We start from the raw sequence: 16,943 nt of genomic DNA, 5'->3' as shown, positions 1-16,943 counted from the left end.
AATTACAGTTATACCTCGATATAACGTAACTCGATTTTTATTTTCGTTACGTTATATCCAGGTTACGTTATATCGAAGCAAAATATTTTGTTTTCCAAATTTCTTTCAACATGTATTGTTTGATGAGAAAATGGGTCATAAATTTATATTATTTACCTAGCAGTTATTTTCAATTTTTTCTATACATTTTTTTCATGTTTATTTTTTATATTTTTCTTCTTGTTTTCATTTTTTTATTTTTACGTCTCTATTGCAGTAATCCTTAAGAAATGGAAAAATCTTTGGAGGAATCTTTGAACACTTGGAGAAATTCTAAAAGAATTAATTTTCTTTATTATAGAGGCAGGTTCACTTCTGCAATTCTAAAACAATTTAATAAACGAGATTTTTCAAAAATCGTTTAAAAAGTTATTGTTAAAGTTAAAAGTTATGAACAATTCTAGCAGGCAATTATGGAACTTCAAAAATTTTGTTCCATTTTGTTTGTTTAAGCTCATGGTAAATCTCTTAAAACAAATCATTTTGTAATTTATTGACAGAATTATAGAATGAATATCTCAAGAATTCTTGAAAATTTTTTATTCAGAATTCATGAAGAAATCATTAGAAAACTCCTTTAAAAACTAAAACTATCCTTGAGGAATTTTCGATGGAAAAGTTTTTGAACGAATACGTGGTGGGATTATCGGCAGTATTCTAGGAGAGTTCTATAGGGGATCTGGGGAACTTGCTCAGTTTTTGAACGAATCCCTGAATATATTTTTATAATAAAAAAAAACATATGCAAATTTATAGACGATAACATCAAAATTAATCCTAGAATCTGGAATTCTGTGGAAACAGTTCTTGGACATATTCTGTAGAAATTCATAAAAAAATATTTGAACCGTTTCTTGGTGGAATTCAATGTGAAATTTTTGATGAAATTTCTCAAGGAATAATTTACACAGGTATTCGTTAAGACAATACTGCTCAAATGTTCCTAGAATCTCTTGGACGAATCTCTGAAATTGATCTGAAAATAAAAGCTGGTTTCATTTCAGAAGAAAATCTCAAAAATTTTAAATCATGAATACCTCCCTGATATTAACTAGTGGAATTCCTGAGAGATGCCTGTTGGAATTATTTTAAGGATATATTTTAAGTTTTACGCATTAATATTAGAAGAGTTTAATATGAGTCCGTGAAGAAATTATTGGAGGAGTCTCTGGAAGCATCCTCCGAACGATTCTTCAATTAGAATCCATGGAAAAATTCCAGGAGAAATAACGAATTCTTGGAGAAATCATTTGAAGAATATCTGTGAGAATTTCTAAAGCAATAACTATATTTACTAATTTGAGTTTGATCGTGTCTTTTTGAACGCTAAGTCTAGATCAACAATAATTAAAGTTTTCATAAACAAATGAAGTGATTAGTGGTAGCGTAAATGTAACAAAAATAAAAAATAATGATGTATACAAATGTACAGCAATGACAAAATGTAGGTTTTAACATTGAGCCTATTACTCACTCGATATCGATTTATGACTGTATTCAGTTATATTAAACCCTTGCATTGCTTTGATTTAGTATTTGTTGTAGTTCGAATCTTGAAGAATATTTATTGTAGTTCATAAATCATGTTTTTAATGAAAATTGCAAAAATAAATGGGAGCTAAAAAAAGTTACGTTATATCGAGGTAAAAATTACGTTATATCGAGTTACGTTATATCGAGGTTACGTTATATCGAAGTATTAAGGGCTCATTCACAAATTTCATAACGCTAAAGGGGGTGGGTCGATGTCGTCTTGATGTTACGGCTCATACAAAATTTGTAAAATATTCGTACAAAAAGCGTTACGAGGGGGTGGGTGGGTGTCGAAAATGACCATTTTCGGCGTTATGAAATATGTGAATGAACCCTTACTACAGTGGAGATTCGCTCGTTGGGGGTCCGCTACATGGAATGACTCGATGGCTGGATGTTCGCTGGTTGGCAAATATTCCAACTAAAAAGCTTTCGAATGTCAAGAGTAGACGTCAAACTGACTTTGACGTCTGAGCACCGTTGCATTGAAGTCTCCATATATAGAACAAATGTGTAGGTACCGTTTTGATTCATATTACGGACAGCTTCAAATTCCGGACACTCTCGTTTGTATGGGAAACATTTCACACGAAATGTTTCAATTTTCGCCGTCCAAAAGATCTCATTTTCGAGGCTCGTTTTATTAGGTGTTTTCCATAAATATCATTGCAAATTTATAAAGCCCAACTACCTTAGACGTCTCTTAAGTGGTTGAACGATTTCAATTGATGATTTGACTGTTCCATTAATGATTATCATGAGCTGTCCGTATTTCGAATCAAAGCGTCCGGAATATGAGGCAAAAGTGAGGGAGCGTCCGGAATAAGAATCATGAAAAGGCCACACGTTTTGATTTATTTAAAATTATTCAAGTTGCGGACGCGTATTCTTTACCCACCATCCGAAAGTTAAGGGCTTCCGACGCTCGATAACGTTAAAAAATTATACAGAATGATTTATTTTGTATGGTCCAAGCTGGGTTATACTTCACTGAGGCCTTAAGTGTCCGTAATATGAAGCAAAACGGTATATGTGCGAATCGTGACGTTTTGCTCTTCCGATGCGTGAGTATGCAGCATTTTCACCAGCTGTCAGCCATTCCAACTAACGAGTCGGATTCGCTAGCTGGAAGGCAGTCGCGTTCCAACCAGCGAATCCCCGCTGTATTTAAAATATCTTCCAAATAAATCCACAATACAATTTTGGATTATAATTCTTTTACCGTGTGGGTAAAACTTGCTCAAACATTTTGTGATTGTTTTAAGCGTGCAACTGTTACAGCAAACAAATTTTGTTCTTACCTCACATAACGAAAACAAAATTTGCTAAAAAGCTGTCATTCTCATAAAACGTGCGCGATCAAAACAAAACAAATTTAACCGGTAGATTTTGGTGCTCGATTTACTGTTCAAATTTTAATTAGATTTTCCCGCAAATCCCGACATGAGTTTCGCCGGACCCAAAGCCGTGATCGAGGAGGGAGACACGGTCATTCTGTACCTCACCGTGACGAACGTGTACGCCATAGAAGCCGTTCCGCAGATCAAAAACAAGAAGGGAGAATTTGTGGAGTACGTGTTCCAGACCAACTTTGGCGCCCTGAAGGTCAAGGACATTATCGGGGTCCAGTATGGATCGAAGGTTTGTTACAGGTTCAGTCAAGGCTGGTAGCAGGTCTCTTAGTCCCTATTCCAATGCAGGTCTTTAAAAAGTCTAACGGAAGGACTCAAGTCTACAGGGCTGGTAGCAGATCTCTTTTATAGACGGTCTTGTATTTTTAATGAAAGGCCTTTTAAGTCTAAGGTTGCAGTACCGAACTCTACAAGCTACATACAATCCTTTACATATTATTTATTACGCGGCTATTCAACTGATTCTTCAAAAAGTGCTCGAGGAAAAGCTTCAAAAATTCTCCTAATGATTTCATCTGGAATAGTTATTTTCAAGGACTCCTACATGGAGCTCTCCAGGAATTCTTCTAGAAATACCTCTACCAATTCTCTTAGATTTTTTTTCTGAGGATGCTTCGAATTTGTATCCACGAAATCCTTGAGCACTCTATATAGTTCATATTTTTATAACACTTAGTCGCTATCAGCCCAGGTTTCACAATTTTGTTAAACATTAATTATAAATACGAACCCATTATACAGGTAGAACTATCCAAAGGCTGGGCCCACGTTTTGCAGCCGAATCCGGAACTGTGGACACAAACCCTCCCGCACCGTACCCAGATTCTGTACACCCCGGACATCAGTATGATCCTGTATCAACTGGAAGTCAAACCCGGCAGCGTGGTGATTGAATCGGGAACCGGTTCCGGATCGTTGTCACATTACTTCCTACGAGCCATCCGACCAAGTGGATTCCTGTACACGTTCGACTTCCACGAGGAACGGGTTCAAAAAGCACACGACGAGTTCAAAAGCCACGGTTTGGGCGACTTCGTTAAGGTGACCCAGAGGGACGTTTGCGAGAAGGGTTTCGGTGAGGAGGTTGACGGAAAGGCGGATGCCGTGTTCTTGGATCTGCCGGCTCCTCAGTTGGCGATTCCGCATGCAGTCAAGGCGATGAAGGAATCAGGTTCGTATGGCATCATTTTAAAATCCTTGATTATAATTAATTGGAATTCTTCGAAGGTGGCAGACTTTGCTCGTTCTCACCGTGCATCGAGCAATCGTTGCGGGTCTGCGAGGCCCTGGAGCAGCACGGGTTCGTAGATGTCGTCAATCTGGAAGTGCTTCAAGTGGAAGACATCGTTCGAACACGGAACGTCCCCGTGATGGATTTGGAGTTTCTGAAACACAAGAAAACCGACGTGGACTCGAAGGATGCCAAAACGCCAAAGGAAACCAAGAAATATATCACCTCTAGTGCACCGAATTCCATGGCCGGACATACGGGATACCTGACGGTCGCCGAGTTGCCACCGTTGTTTGCGCGGTAGTTGTAGGTTTGGTAAAGGCTATCGTTTTTTTTTGGTTTTAATTTAAATAAAAACGTTTTCAAACATGAAATCTTTGCCTAATAAATCTTATTATAATTCTTTATATTTCTTATTTGAAAAGTCTAAAATTATAAAAATTTGAGATTTTCTACAATTCTATTACGTACCGTTAAACGGGATGGCTTTGAACTCAGGGAATCGAACGGTATGCACTTGCTACTCCTAAGCAAGGCTGGTTTATTGTACTCTGTAGCCAGGCTGAACCCGCCTTGCTCTTAAGCACATGATTCTATACGTGCTTTCCAACCGCTTTAGGTTTCTGTTCGTTCTAAAGACTTATGACCACAGTGGTTCTCCATACATCAGTAAGGATAGCGCCACGCCTATCAGTAGTTGCGTTTTCTGGTAATCAAGCCAAGCTGTTAGACATCATCCTCGAAAGCGCCACTATAGCCGTAGATGCCCTTTTACAGGCATATTCAAAGTGGCTTGCGAAGCTGAGCTTGTCATCGATCATTATCCCAAGATGCCTAAAAGATCGCTTGGACTCTATGGTGCAATCACCTACCGAGATAAGCACCCGTTGCTCGGACTTACGGTTGTTGGCCACCACCACCTCAGTCTTGTGACGGGCCAGCGCTAATTTCCTATACTTCATCCATTCATCAACTATGGAAATAGAGTGCGCTGCTGTCAACTCTACTCCCTCCATCGATTCTTCATAGATCACTAGGGTGATGTCATCGACGAAGCCAACAATTTTAACATCCGTCGGAAGGGGCAGCCTCAGTACGACATCGTTCATCGTATTCTATAACACAGGACTGTGTGACTTGATCACTTTTTTCGGCCTGGTCATTAAAAAGTCACTATTTTCAACAAAAAGTAATTTTTTTCAGAAAAATAGTCACTAAAGTCACTTTTTTCGTGATCTGACAATAATGAAATTATGGGTGAGTTAGCTTTTCAAACACAAACAGTTATTTCTTATTATACAGACAAGTAAAGTGTAATTTGTAAATCAAGAAACCATTATCTGACAGACCTGCTAAATATATTACTAAACTTTCTAAAGTAATCTGCTGCTAAAGAAAGAATCTCATCGAAACTTCCCGGAAGACATACTAGAGACGGTTAGGAATAATATTAAAAAAAAAAAATATGAGTTTGTCAGAAACTCGTCTTTTAAAAGCGAGTACTAATTTTGCTAGACATCATTTCAGATTGATACTGATACCTGTAACTATTCCCTAACGTCAAAACCACATGTTCATGATTTTCAGGGTTTTAGATCATTTTCAGGGTCGTAGATCATATAAAACGTGAGGTTACGAGTCGCCACTGAGTGATATGATAGTTTCCAATAATTCATTAATTGGAACATTCAGTGTGGAATCGTTTTGCCACAAAACAATTTTAGCCTGAGTTTCTATTTATGTTTGCTTTTGGATTCTGAATGTTCTAAAATTTACTCACGAATTGTGTCAAAATGTTGTCAACATTTGTAACGACTTTTTGTCCAATATACATGAAATTCCTTAGCAATTCCACGTAAAATGCAACTGACAGCATGTGGCGGTGCCATCTTTCAAGAAAAAGGGAGAACTTCCACACTCGCGTTACTAAAAACTTGGCACCACTCAAAGTTCTTCCACAGTTCCAAGTCAGGTTGCGAAACGGATCAAGAGCATTAGTGTCAGCGAAGTGAGATGGCTCACTCCCGAGTGATGTGGATCACGATTGGGTTCGCGGCTTAAGCCAAAAGGAAATGCGAGAAGAAGCATCCCTGGATCGGGCTACGCGGCACCTGATTGGCCAGTTTTTATCTGCATTGCAGATACTGCTACCTAAATGCGAACAATAGGTGTTTATCGAAAACCTCCAATTCGTTTTGCTCGTTTTGCCTACACGCAAAAAAAATGTTCGGTAAAAACTACCATTTTAGGGGGTTAACTTAAGCGCTCGCACCGGCAATTTCCAGCAGATCAGAAATGCGCTTGATTTTACCATGTCTGTAGTCGGAATCAGATTGTTGTAAATTATTTCTGTCAAATGTACCAGTAATGCGGTGAGGTGTACCGCAAACATAGTAAATTGGTCTGAATTTCCATGGTAGTTTCAAGAATGGGCGTAGCCAGCTAAAATAGTTATTTTTACCACAGAATTTTGTTCCGTGTAGATGAGGCAAACAATATTTGAAAGCGACCAGCTTTGAAATCTCTTTGGTGCCTAATAATTGGAAACTGTGAGGCGAGACTTGTTAGTCAAGATATTTTTATAGTGCTAGTTTTGAATCTACGGAGTAATAGATTACATTAAAAAAACATAGGTAAGCGCAGAGGCGTCGCGTGACCTAATTATCCACCTGTGCACCGCTTACTTAACTTTATCTCTTTTTTTTTAGTCATTTCATGCTAAGTTTTTCGTAAGAAGAGCGTTATCATCATTCTGAGTTGTGTTTGATCCTTCGACCTTGACGCTTGCTCCTGCGAGGGCCGGCGATGAGGGCAGGATCAAACATGTCGCGCGTCGGTCGAGTGAAAGTGAAAAAGTGCCGCGTTCGATTAGTTCTTTTTGATCTTTCGACGTTGACGCTTGCTCCTGGGCAGTGCGTCAAGAAATCCCGAGCAGTCGTCAGTTGTTTTCCCTCTCGGGTCGCGCGTCTATTTTCTCTGCTTTTATATAGCTGAGCAAACGAGTGAAGCTGAAAGTGGATTGTTGCTGCTCAAGGATGACGGATCAATTGGTGAGCTCGTTTCGTGCTACTATTTCTAATCTATAAAATATGTATGACTGCACCTTTAATCGTTACAACGGTGAGACGTAAATATGATTATTTCAACAAACTATGAAAGGTTCGTCACTGTGAGTGTCGACATAAACTCGGATTCATAAATTATTTATTTTTACCTATTTTTTCAAAACACCTTTTTTTCTTTTACCTTTATTTTTGTAATTGAAAAAAAAACTTTGAATAGTTCGACACTACGAGTGTAGACTTGCGAAAGGTTCGGTATTTGCCTCGAACTTCATAAAATGGGTATTATTTACCCCTCATTGATTTTACAAAAATGGGTAAAAAATACCCCCCTCCTGCCGGCACATACGGAAAACAAGGATTCTAAAGAAATTTTTTAAACATATCCGGCGACACAACATATAAGAATCTAATGAAAATAATTTTATTAGATTATTACTTTTAAATAAAGTGCCAATTGGAGTATTAATAACATTCCCAAGTAACATTAGTAGCTGAGTAACAGCTTAATCAGCTAAAATGAGTATACTTTAGCTGAATAAACTGTTATACAGCAGAAAATGTTTCTTGGGTTGGTCTATCTGTATCCGTAGCTCTTGCTCCGTATCTTCCTGTTCCAGATCCCGGATGAAAAATCGCTCCTAAATTGCCGCTTTTTGTGCTTCTTCGAGGGTCCTGTTATAAGGAATAGTCAATTTAGTCTTCGATGTAAATAGTTTCTTCAAGAAATAGCTACTTACCATGATTCTTTCAGTTAATTAATGAAATATATTTCGTGGTAATAATTTCAATCTTTCTGCTCAACATAACGACAAGGGGCTGTTTTTACCCATTATTGCTGACTGAAGTCATTCCTCAAGAAGAGTAAAATGTACCCTTTTTAATGTCAAAAAATAATACCCTTTTTTTTTGACAACTCAGTACAAGCAATAAAAATGGGTACAAGAAACCCATTTAATGGGTACTTCAAAATTAGCGTGTGGGTACTTCAAAGTTAGCGTGTATAATTGGCTGCACGGCAACGCGGATCTACTCAAATCTGAGTTGTTTCAACGCAAAACCGTAGTTGAGCCCAATAACCCAAATTTGGCTAAATTTCCAAGGCCTCCATTAGGTACTTTGCCTTTAAAGCCATAAGAAAAATTTACTTGAATTTGGTTTGATTCAACGCAAAATTAAGTTCATTCAACCCAAGCTTGAGAATAATGCATTTTACCCAAATTTGGCTTATTGGGCCAAACTACCCCCATTGAGTAGATGCAGCTCTCTCTGTTTTTGACAACATTGGTAGGGAAGAGAGAGAATACCGAGAGATTTTGGGTTGAGAGAATAATCGATATACTTAATTTTGGGTAAAGTCAACTCAAAAATTAGGTAAACTGAATTTTCCGTGTGCCCTAAGAGCAACCGTAACGGTGCGCGACTAAACTAATGTCGTTTTCGTTTTTAGGAACTGGGTCGGTGATCAACACATAAACAAACAAACGTCAAGCAAATTGTAGTTCGGTCGAACCTGAATCGGGTTGGGGTTGAAACTGTGATTCAGAACGGGTTGCGCCAGTTCCAACCTAGGTTCAAAAACGAATTCGACATAAATTACATAGCGCAGTATCATTACGCTGATCCGTACCGAGCGCTGCTAACCGGGGTAGCAAAAAAACAGTGCTGCTTTCGGAAAGCATCGGGTGAGCAAATTTAACAGCGCGATAGTTCGATTTAAATTCAAGCATACGGTGTGAGATATGAAATTCTGGTGGGAGTTTAGGAAATCTGATGCGCATGAAGTAGAAATTACAAAATTTTGGGAATTCAGGTAAAACTTCAATATTTTGATAAGATTACTAGGAATCTGATGCAATTATTGGAAATCCGATAGAAGTTTATGAAATATTCGATTCCTCGTAAGAATTTATCGATTTCGAAGAATTCTGGGATTTTGGGATTCCGACTGGAATCCTTGGGATTCCGACTGGAATCCTCGGGATTCCGACTGGAATCCTTGGGATTCCGACTGGAATCTTTGGGATTCCCAAAGGAATCCTTGGGATTCCCACTGGAATCCTTGGGATTCCCACTGGAATCCTTGGGATTCCCACTGGAATCCTTGGGATTCCCACTGGAATCCTTGGGATTCCCACTGGAATCCTTGGGATTCCCACTGGAATCCTTGGGATTCCTACTGGAATCCTTGGGATTCCCACTGGAATCCTTGGGATTCCCACTGGAGTCCTTGGGATTCCCACTGGAATCCCAAGGATTCCAGTGGGAATCCCAAGGATTCCAATCTGAATCCGAAGGATTCCAGTCGGATTCACAATAATTACGGTCAAATTTGCAATATTTCTTGTATGATTTGCATGGATGCCAGTAGAATTGGCAAGGATTCCAATCAAATTAGCATCCAGTCGGATTCATAAAGAATCTCAAAAATTTCTGATGGAATTCTAATAATTTCGCACCAGAATATAATACATATTCCAGCAGAGTTCCAAAATTCCCAACCTGAAATGATCACCATTAATTTCACAACCCATATGTTAACCCAAAAAGCAATGACCGGTACGGAAACGAGTTACTAAATATGGTAGCCACCGGTGTGAGAATGAGTGACTAAACTAAAATGACAACTCAGGGGGTGATCATTTTACTCACTCGAATAGTCGCTTCCGTTAAAGATGCTCTAAGTAGACATATTAATATTGTAATGTTCGACAACATCTCTTAGAGAAGTTCTAATGATTTCTAATAGCTTTTAACGCTTGAGTATAGAGTTTCTTGAATTATCAGCACGTTATGTTTTTCTATGATAATTGCGAACTTTGTCTGTGTGCGAACCATGCTTACTTATGGCTACTTAAAGAGAAAACACAAATTCAATCTCTAATGATAAACTTTTCACTAGCCCCACCTGATAAGAAAATTGACGGTGTTTAAATTTACTTATTTTTAGGTCTACGTCGAATTAATTCTAAAACTTTTTTTTATTGCAGTTTGAAACTGTCACAGAGGACAACTAAAAAGTGGTACAGGAAATTATTTTCCGCAACTTTTTTCCACTGAAAATACCATCAGTGCACCAGTATCCGCTCATGCTCCAGTAGCCCGCTCACACTGAAAAAAGATAAGTTTACTCAAAGTAAATTTGAAAACTATAGCCGCTATACGGTTCAAATCGTCAAATTGAATCATACTGTGGACATTTTTTTGTATATTTACTCAAATTACCTTACTTTTTAAGTTCGTGAGCGGGCTACTGGAACATGAGCGGATACTGGTACGTTGACGGTATTAAAATAAGATTGTACGCCGCCAACTTGTTACGGAGTAACGGTTGACAGGTTAACAATTTTTCGCTCTATTATGCAATAATGACTGAAACATCTCAGAAATCTCTTACCTATCGTAATGTTCTCAATGGCCTCAAAGGTTTACGCATGAGTTTAAAACGTTAATTCACATATTCAGTAAAATATATCAATTGCCCCATTTACCCACTTGCCCCGCGGTACCTCAATTAGAATTGCACTCCGTACATCTTCAAACGCGTTAAAAGTGGTCTATCGCAAGTTTTCGCAAAACAATTTGTACCCTACCGTGACCTGCTCTAATTCCGTGTGTTGCCTAATACCGTGTATTTGGGAATTATGTGGATTTTTAGCATACCTATTATATTATTTATTTTTCTAAATGATTTACACTAACGTTGCCATATTAACTAGTCTTTAGGAAGCCATGTCAAATTCTAACTAAAGTTGCACATACAAAGGAACAAAAATAATGTTAGAATTCAATCGCCTGGTGCCAACACACGGTATTAGGGCACGGTTGCCAATAATTCCAAAATGGCGGAGTAAATGATATATTTTATTCCTCAATTTAATCAGGACGTTGTTTGACACAAAATTTTAATTATGATGCGCTTTGTTCGTTTAATTGAGAGATGTTTCAAAATGTCACCCGGTAGTCGGGGTCAGATGCACGGTATTTGAAACAATGGTATGTTTAACAACAGCAATTGAAACTATGGTTAATATTTTCAAAATAGTACAAATCATATTTTTTGTGCAAAATATATAAAACGGTCTACTATATAAAACTTAAAAAAAAACATGAAATTAATCTTGCATTATTTTTTTCTGATTTATTGAAACTTGAGATTTTATAACGTAACGGTAATAGGGCATGTCACGGTACTTGAAAGCTCTAGTTTTTAGCTTTCGAATGAACTTATTCTCATCGCGGGCATTCGAGGCCACTTATGTCGTAGGGTACTTTCATAGAAAACATTATGTTTTTTGATAAATTTTATGCTTTGAATCACTTTGTATAAATTTTATGAAACATTTTAGTCAACTCAGGTGTACTTCATGTATCTCTAAACATCTTCTCTAAAGATACCATTGCGGTTTGAGCACTCTTTAAATTGATAAAAAGCTGGTGAATTATGGATCGCTATTTTAAATTTTCTTGAAAAACCATGTCCACGGTCCACTCAAACAGTTGTATAAAATTCAAAATTCAATGAATCTGCTTTAAACTTTGGATTTAAGCCACCAATATGTTAAAGAAGCCGGGAAAAATATTACCGTTTGGAGAAAACAACTTTGATTGTGCAATGTGCACTGTGCAACATCCCCTTGTTGCGTACCAGTCGCCTGTGACACCGTAGCCAATCATCTTGTCGCCGGCAGTGCAACGCATCCGTCGCATGCCACCGATTGAAACCACCTCATTATCACAACAAAATTTGTACCGAAACTGTGAGTGTAGACCAGGGCTGCCCAACGCACGGCCCGCGGGCCGCATCCGGCCCGCAACTTCATTTTGTGCGGCCCGCGGAGGGTTCGAAGACTCTTCTCATATTTTGCCCGTTGAATATTCTACCAACCCGAAGTTAGAATCTCGAAGTTAGTTTCAACCTAATATTCTAGCTTAGTAAATCTTTAAATTGTTTAGTTTAGAGAGTTACTTAGATATTTTATTTTATGAATGATTCAAAATCTAAATCTCAAATTCTGGGTTTTTCTACATGTTTCTACCATGACTTCCTTCGACATTCATCCTTGACAGGATTATAAGGAAGGCAGGCTTTTAACAAAATCTTGAACAGGATTTTTAAAGAATTCTGGATACGACTTTCAGAACAGAATTCTGGACATGAAAATCCTTGACTAAATGGGGCAGAGCCTCATTTAAAATGACATTTCTTCTCAACTGCGTATTGCGATCAAAGAAATGTGATTTTATTGACCATTTCATGCAAGTAATTTCCCATCTTGATTGGTGATTACTATTCTTGCCAGCAGCAAATCAGCAGCAGCCTTAACATTCGCAAGATTCTCACAGACTTTTTACCAGGATTTTCAACGAATCCAATTCGTATTTTTTCCTGGGCAATACTACAACATAAGAAAGCACGTACATGATCATATGCTTAGGAGTAGCAAGTGCATACCGAACGGTATCTAGAGAGGCTGTGTGCATCATAGCTGATATGACGCGCATCGGGCTCATCATCATGGAAGATTTTCAATGCTTCAACCAAAGAGGTACCGGAGGGGTCCGCAATACGTGTAAAGAGGCAACACTCAGAGGTTGGCAGCAGGAATGGGATAACTCCACTAAATGTAGATGGACCCATCGGCTAATACCAAATGTGTCAGAATGGTATGAAAGAAACCATGGGGAAGTAAACATACACCTGACGCAGTTTCTGTCAGGACATGGTTGCTACATAGGCAGTACCTGCATATGTTCGGGCACTCAGAATCTCCTGCGTGCCTCAATTGGGCTGGTGTGGAGGAAACAGCGGAGCATATAGTGTTCGGTTGCCCCCGTTTCATTATTGTGAGAGGTCGCATGCTCACTACATGCGGAGGGGACACGTCCCCCAACAATATAATAGAATGTGTGCGGATTCCGGTGGTTGGATTGCAGTGACTACGGATGTCACTCACAATATGTTAGAATTGCAACGCCTATGGCGCGCCGACTAAGAGTTGGCTGCAGAAAATTAGCCCTGCCGAGACTGGTCCCTTGTAACATTATTTAAGTCGGCTACGAGAAGAAGTTTGCCTAGGCTACTTCTGCTACATGTGTCGTCGTAGGTGCCACATCCCCACACTCAATGAGTAACCTTATCAGGCGTCTGTTGGCAGAATTTCCCCTTGTAAAAAAACCCTCGATTTTAAATGTCAACGCCGCATCACTGCGAACTTCTGCCCTCTACAAAAAAAAATTCGAATATGTGCATCTATCTACATGCAAAAGACAGTTATTCAGGACTTCTTTCCATACAAACCCAATTTACGCTCTGTTTGATTAAGTTGTTTGTATTAGATGTAAGTTTCAACATATAACAATATTTTTCAATAATACTTAAAACCATGGAAACCAACCGGCATATGTTATACCCAACACAGCGCCACTAGTGGCCGTTTTCAGCAAACATTGAACCTGCTGTTCTACAGTCAGATTCCCTGACTCCAGCAGAGGATCGCTCACTTGCAGTAGTTTCAGATATCCCTCCAATATCTCCCGATTACAACCTACCTGTCCAAGGCGTAACTCTTCGGCAATCAATACCTTCGGATTGGCACCGTTCAACTTCCGCACGGCCATGTTGATCCGGGCCTGAGGATCCCATCTCAGTTCCGGTTTGTTCTCCTCCTGCACAAACCTCCGCTGTGCCGCTTCTAACCAATCTACCGTAGGCTCCCGCACAAACACTTGCAAGCAGGATCTCAACAACTTACGCGAATCCCGCAGACACCGCAACGTGTAAACCATACACTTGCTCATCATCCCGGAGGTTCGCATCGGTTCCATGACGTTCACGAACTGCGGTGTCAACCGGAAGGGAACCATCTCCGGGATGCCCTGATCCCGGGTTCCAGCGCCGAATGCGATCCCGAAGTCGACCCCCGCAAGTTTGCCATTGCTTCGATCGATCAGCACGTTGGACGTGTGTCGGTCACCGATTCCCAAAATCCAACAGGACACGTTCATCGCCATCAAACTTTTGGCGAAGTTTCCGCGCAAGCTGTAGAACGATTCCGCCGAAACGGCCATTTCGAACAGAGCACGCTTGAAGGTGTCTTCTTTGATTTTGTACCGCAGCTCGTTGAATTTGAGAGTAATCTGTGGAAATAATTTTGAATTAGGTAAGAGTTTGAATACTTGCACAGTATTGTCAACTTTTTCGATTTTCCATACAAAATGATCAACTTTTGTAGGCTAGGTTAACAACTCAGATCTAACCCTATAAAGATGAGAATTTTGTATGGAACATCGAAAAAGTTGCAAATTTATTGTCCAACACAGTAGTTAAAATAGACCTACCCGTTCCGGAGTGCAAGCAGCAGCGACTTTCCCGTACAATTTGGACAGCGGAGTGGACGGACTCCGGGTCATCCCGCTTGCCTCGTGCAGAAACTGGATGTACTCGGCGTTGATCGCCCCGGTAACGTCTCCGTCCGGGTTGAATCGAACCATCGACCGCACGGCTATGTTTTTAATCGACGAGGTATTCGACAGCCACCCGATGATACCGAAGTCGACCCTAATTGGGATCACTTCATAGGTTCGCACCGACAGCTGGTGTTCTTTGCAGTAACGGTCCAGCGCTAGTTGATTCGAAATGGTTCCCAACAGTTGCTGAATACGCTGATCCTGGCGCAAATCTTCCCCATATTTGACCAGGAAATCGTACGATTTACCGTCGCTTCCGTTTATTCGAATTCGAATAGGGTTCCGCAGCGTTTTGAACAGCTCAAGTTCGGTGCATACTTTTACAATCTTAACGTGGTTGCATACGTTCGGTTTGTGGTCGATGTTATACTGTCCAGGTAGCTCCAACATCTCTTCACGTTCACTGAAGTGATATCCAGCTAACCAGGGGGAGTACTTGTTCAACTCAAGAGTTGTTTGGCGCGGGACTAAACGAGTCACTTTCTCTTTCAAATTATTCAAATGTTGGTGAATTTCTTCAGTTTGATTAAAGTCGAAGTCCAGCAATTTTAGCCACTCGGGTTTCAAAGGAATCAACTTCTGATGTTCTCTACCCAAATCAGGAGAAATCTCCGGGAAAGCTTCGTTCGCCAGATCTTGTACGAGTTTACGATACTCTTCATTGGAGTCGCATCGGGCCATCCGTAGATCCGTTATAATTTTTGAAATCTTCATCGAAGGAATCACAACTTGGCTTAGCTCGCTTACGAAACGATCTAGCTTCGGTATGTCCAACAACTGCATGAGTCTGTTTGCAAAGGGGCTGGATACGTTGTCAGGCCGCAACTGATGACGCTGGAGGCTCATTTTGGCGGGATAGTACAATGCCATCGGATAGCTGGTGGCTATACGGGTCAGTAAGGCTTCCAGGAACGACTGCTGGGAGAAGTCAACGAACGATAGAATTTGCGGTATCCATCTCAGGAACATCCACTCAGGGACGGGGTGGCTGGCTTCGTTGAAACAACCATGAAGGGTGCCATCTTGCAGGAAGGGCAGCTGAAGCAGGCAGGGGAACAGTTGTCGGGCGGATTTCGAGCCATATTGCATCGCGGCTAGTAGGGCGGTAACCAGTTGGCGTTCTAGGTCCAAGGTCTGTAACAAGAAATATATAGGAAAGCATGATATTTCAAAAAGTGAGATCAACAAAACTGAATAAATGAAACCGAAAGTTAAGAGCTTGATTTAATTAGAAGCAATACTGACTGATACGGCACATAGAAGCTGAGCTCGTCATCGACCATTACCCCAAGATACCTAAGGGATCGCTTGGTTTCTATGGTGCAATCACCTTCTGAGATAAGCGCCCGTTGCTCGGACTTATTGGGCACCACCACCTTAGTCTTGTGACGGGCCAGTTCTAGTTTCCTAGACTTCGTCCATTCCTCAATAATGTATACAGATTGCGCCGCTGTCAACTCACTTCCTCCACCGATTCGCCATAGACCACTAGAGTGCTATCGTCGGCGAAGCCCACAATTTTGAACACCCGTCGGAAGGGGCAGCCTCAGTACGTCATCGTATATCGCATTCCATAATATCGGGCCCAGGATTGGTTGGTACTCCCGCGGTAATTCGAACGCTTTTCTGCCCCTCCACTGTGTCATACCATCAAAATAGTTTTCTAGAAGCTTTCACAACTACACCGGTACTTTGAAACGGTGAAGTGCGTGGACTATCACGTGCCACCTCAGCTGGCTGAATGTCCGACTGGATAGGGTCCTGAGTAGATTTACCTTTCCTGAATCCAAACTGATTGTTGGACAGGCCATCCGCACCTTCCGTATACGGTATTAGCCTGTTGAGGATCAACCTCTCCAAAGTTGTTGCCTGTCGTACCTAGTAGACAGGTCACCTGGAGGTTTCCCCGCCTTTGGTAGTAGCACCATTTTGTGGTTTATGCAGCGTTGCATCGCGGTTCTGAACATGTCCGGATCCTCATTGACTGCTGCTTTTAGGGCAACATTCGGGATACCATCGGGTCCCGGTTGCCTTGTTTGAAGCGAATGATTTCCAGACTTCTGCCAGCTCTTCGTTCGTCACCCTCACCACTTTTTCTCCTTCATCTGCCACATACGGCGCTGGAGGCCATGGGCTTGTGAAGTGATACAGGAAGAGTACATCGAACGCAGCAACTCGGACAACTTCTCTTGGGAC

General features: G+C 40.4%; 2 protein-coding genes across 2 annotated transcripts in view; one reads left to right on the top strand and one right to left on the bottom strand.

The window, feature by feature from the left end:
• Nucleotides 1-2,903: 2,903 nt before the first annotated feature.
• On the top strand, nt 2,904-4,589 carry LOC5570161 (tRNA (adenine(58)-N(1))-methyltransferase catalytic subunit TRMT61A). Its single transcript, XM_001658913.2, has 3 exons — nt 2,904-3,213; nt 3,726-4,155; nt 4,212-4,589. Exons 1-3 carry the CDS (start codon nt 3,016-3,018, stop codon nt 4,517-4,519), a joined length of 936 nt encoding a protein of 311 aa, XP_001658963.1. The 5' UTR covers nt 2,904-3,015; the 3' UTR covers nt 4,520-4,589.
• Nucleotides 4,590-13,589: 9,000 nt separating this feature from the next.
• LOC5570160 (DNA-dependent protein kinase catalytic subunit) overlaps nt 13,590-16,943 on the bottom strand; it is a 112,490-nt gene continuing 109,136 nt past the window's right edge. The window contains exons 7-8 of the mRNA XM_021849074.1: nt 14,619-15,881; nt 13,590-14,417 (exon numbers count right to left, since the gene is read on the bottom strand). Coding sequence (XP_021704766.1) covers nt 13,656-14,417; nt 14,619-15,881 — 2,025 coding nt within the window. The 3' untranslated portion in view covers nt 13,590-13,655. The remainder of the gene's footprint in view (nt 14,418-14,618; nt 15,882-16,943) is intronic.

Source organism: Aedes aegypti, chromosome 3 (genome assembly GCF_002204515.2).
Source record: "Aedes aegypti strain LVP_AGWG chromosome 3, AaegL5.0 Primary Assembly, whole genome shotgun sequence".
Lineage (NCBI taxonomy): Eukaryota > Metazoa > Arthropoda > Insecta > Diptera > Culicidae > Aedes > Aedes aegypti.
The sequence above is the reverse complement of the archived record's forward strand: the minus strand, read 5'-3'. Positions and strand labels throughout refer to the sequence as shown.

Bases quoted from the DNA above. Each gene is read 5' to 3' on its own strand.
- LOC5570161 (XM_001658913.2), top strand. From the start codon at position 3,016: ATGAGTTTCGCCGGACCCAAAGCCGTGATCGAGGAGGGAGACACGGTC. The intron at 3,214-3,725 runs GTTTGTTACAGG...CCCATTATACAG, and splicing joins GGGTCCAGTATGGATCGAAG to GTAGAACTATCCAAAGGCTG. The intron at 4,156-4,211 runs GTTCGTATGGCA...AATTCTTCGAAG, and splicing joins CAAGGCGATGAAGGAATCAG to GTGGCAGACTTTGCTCGTTC.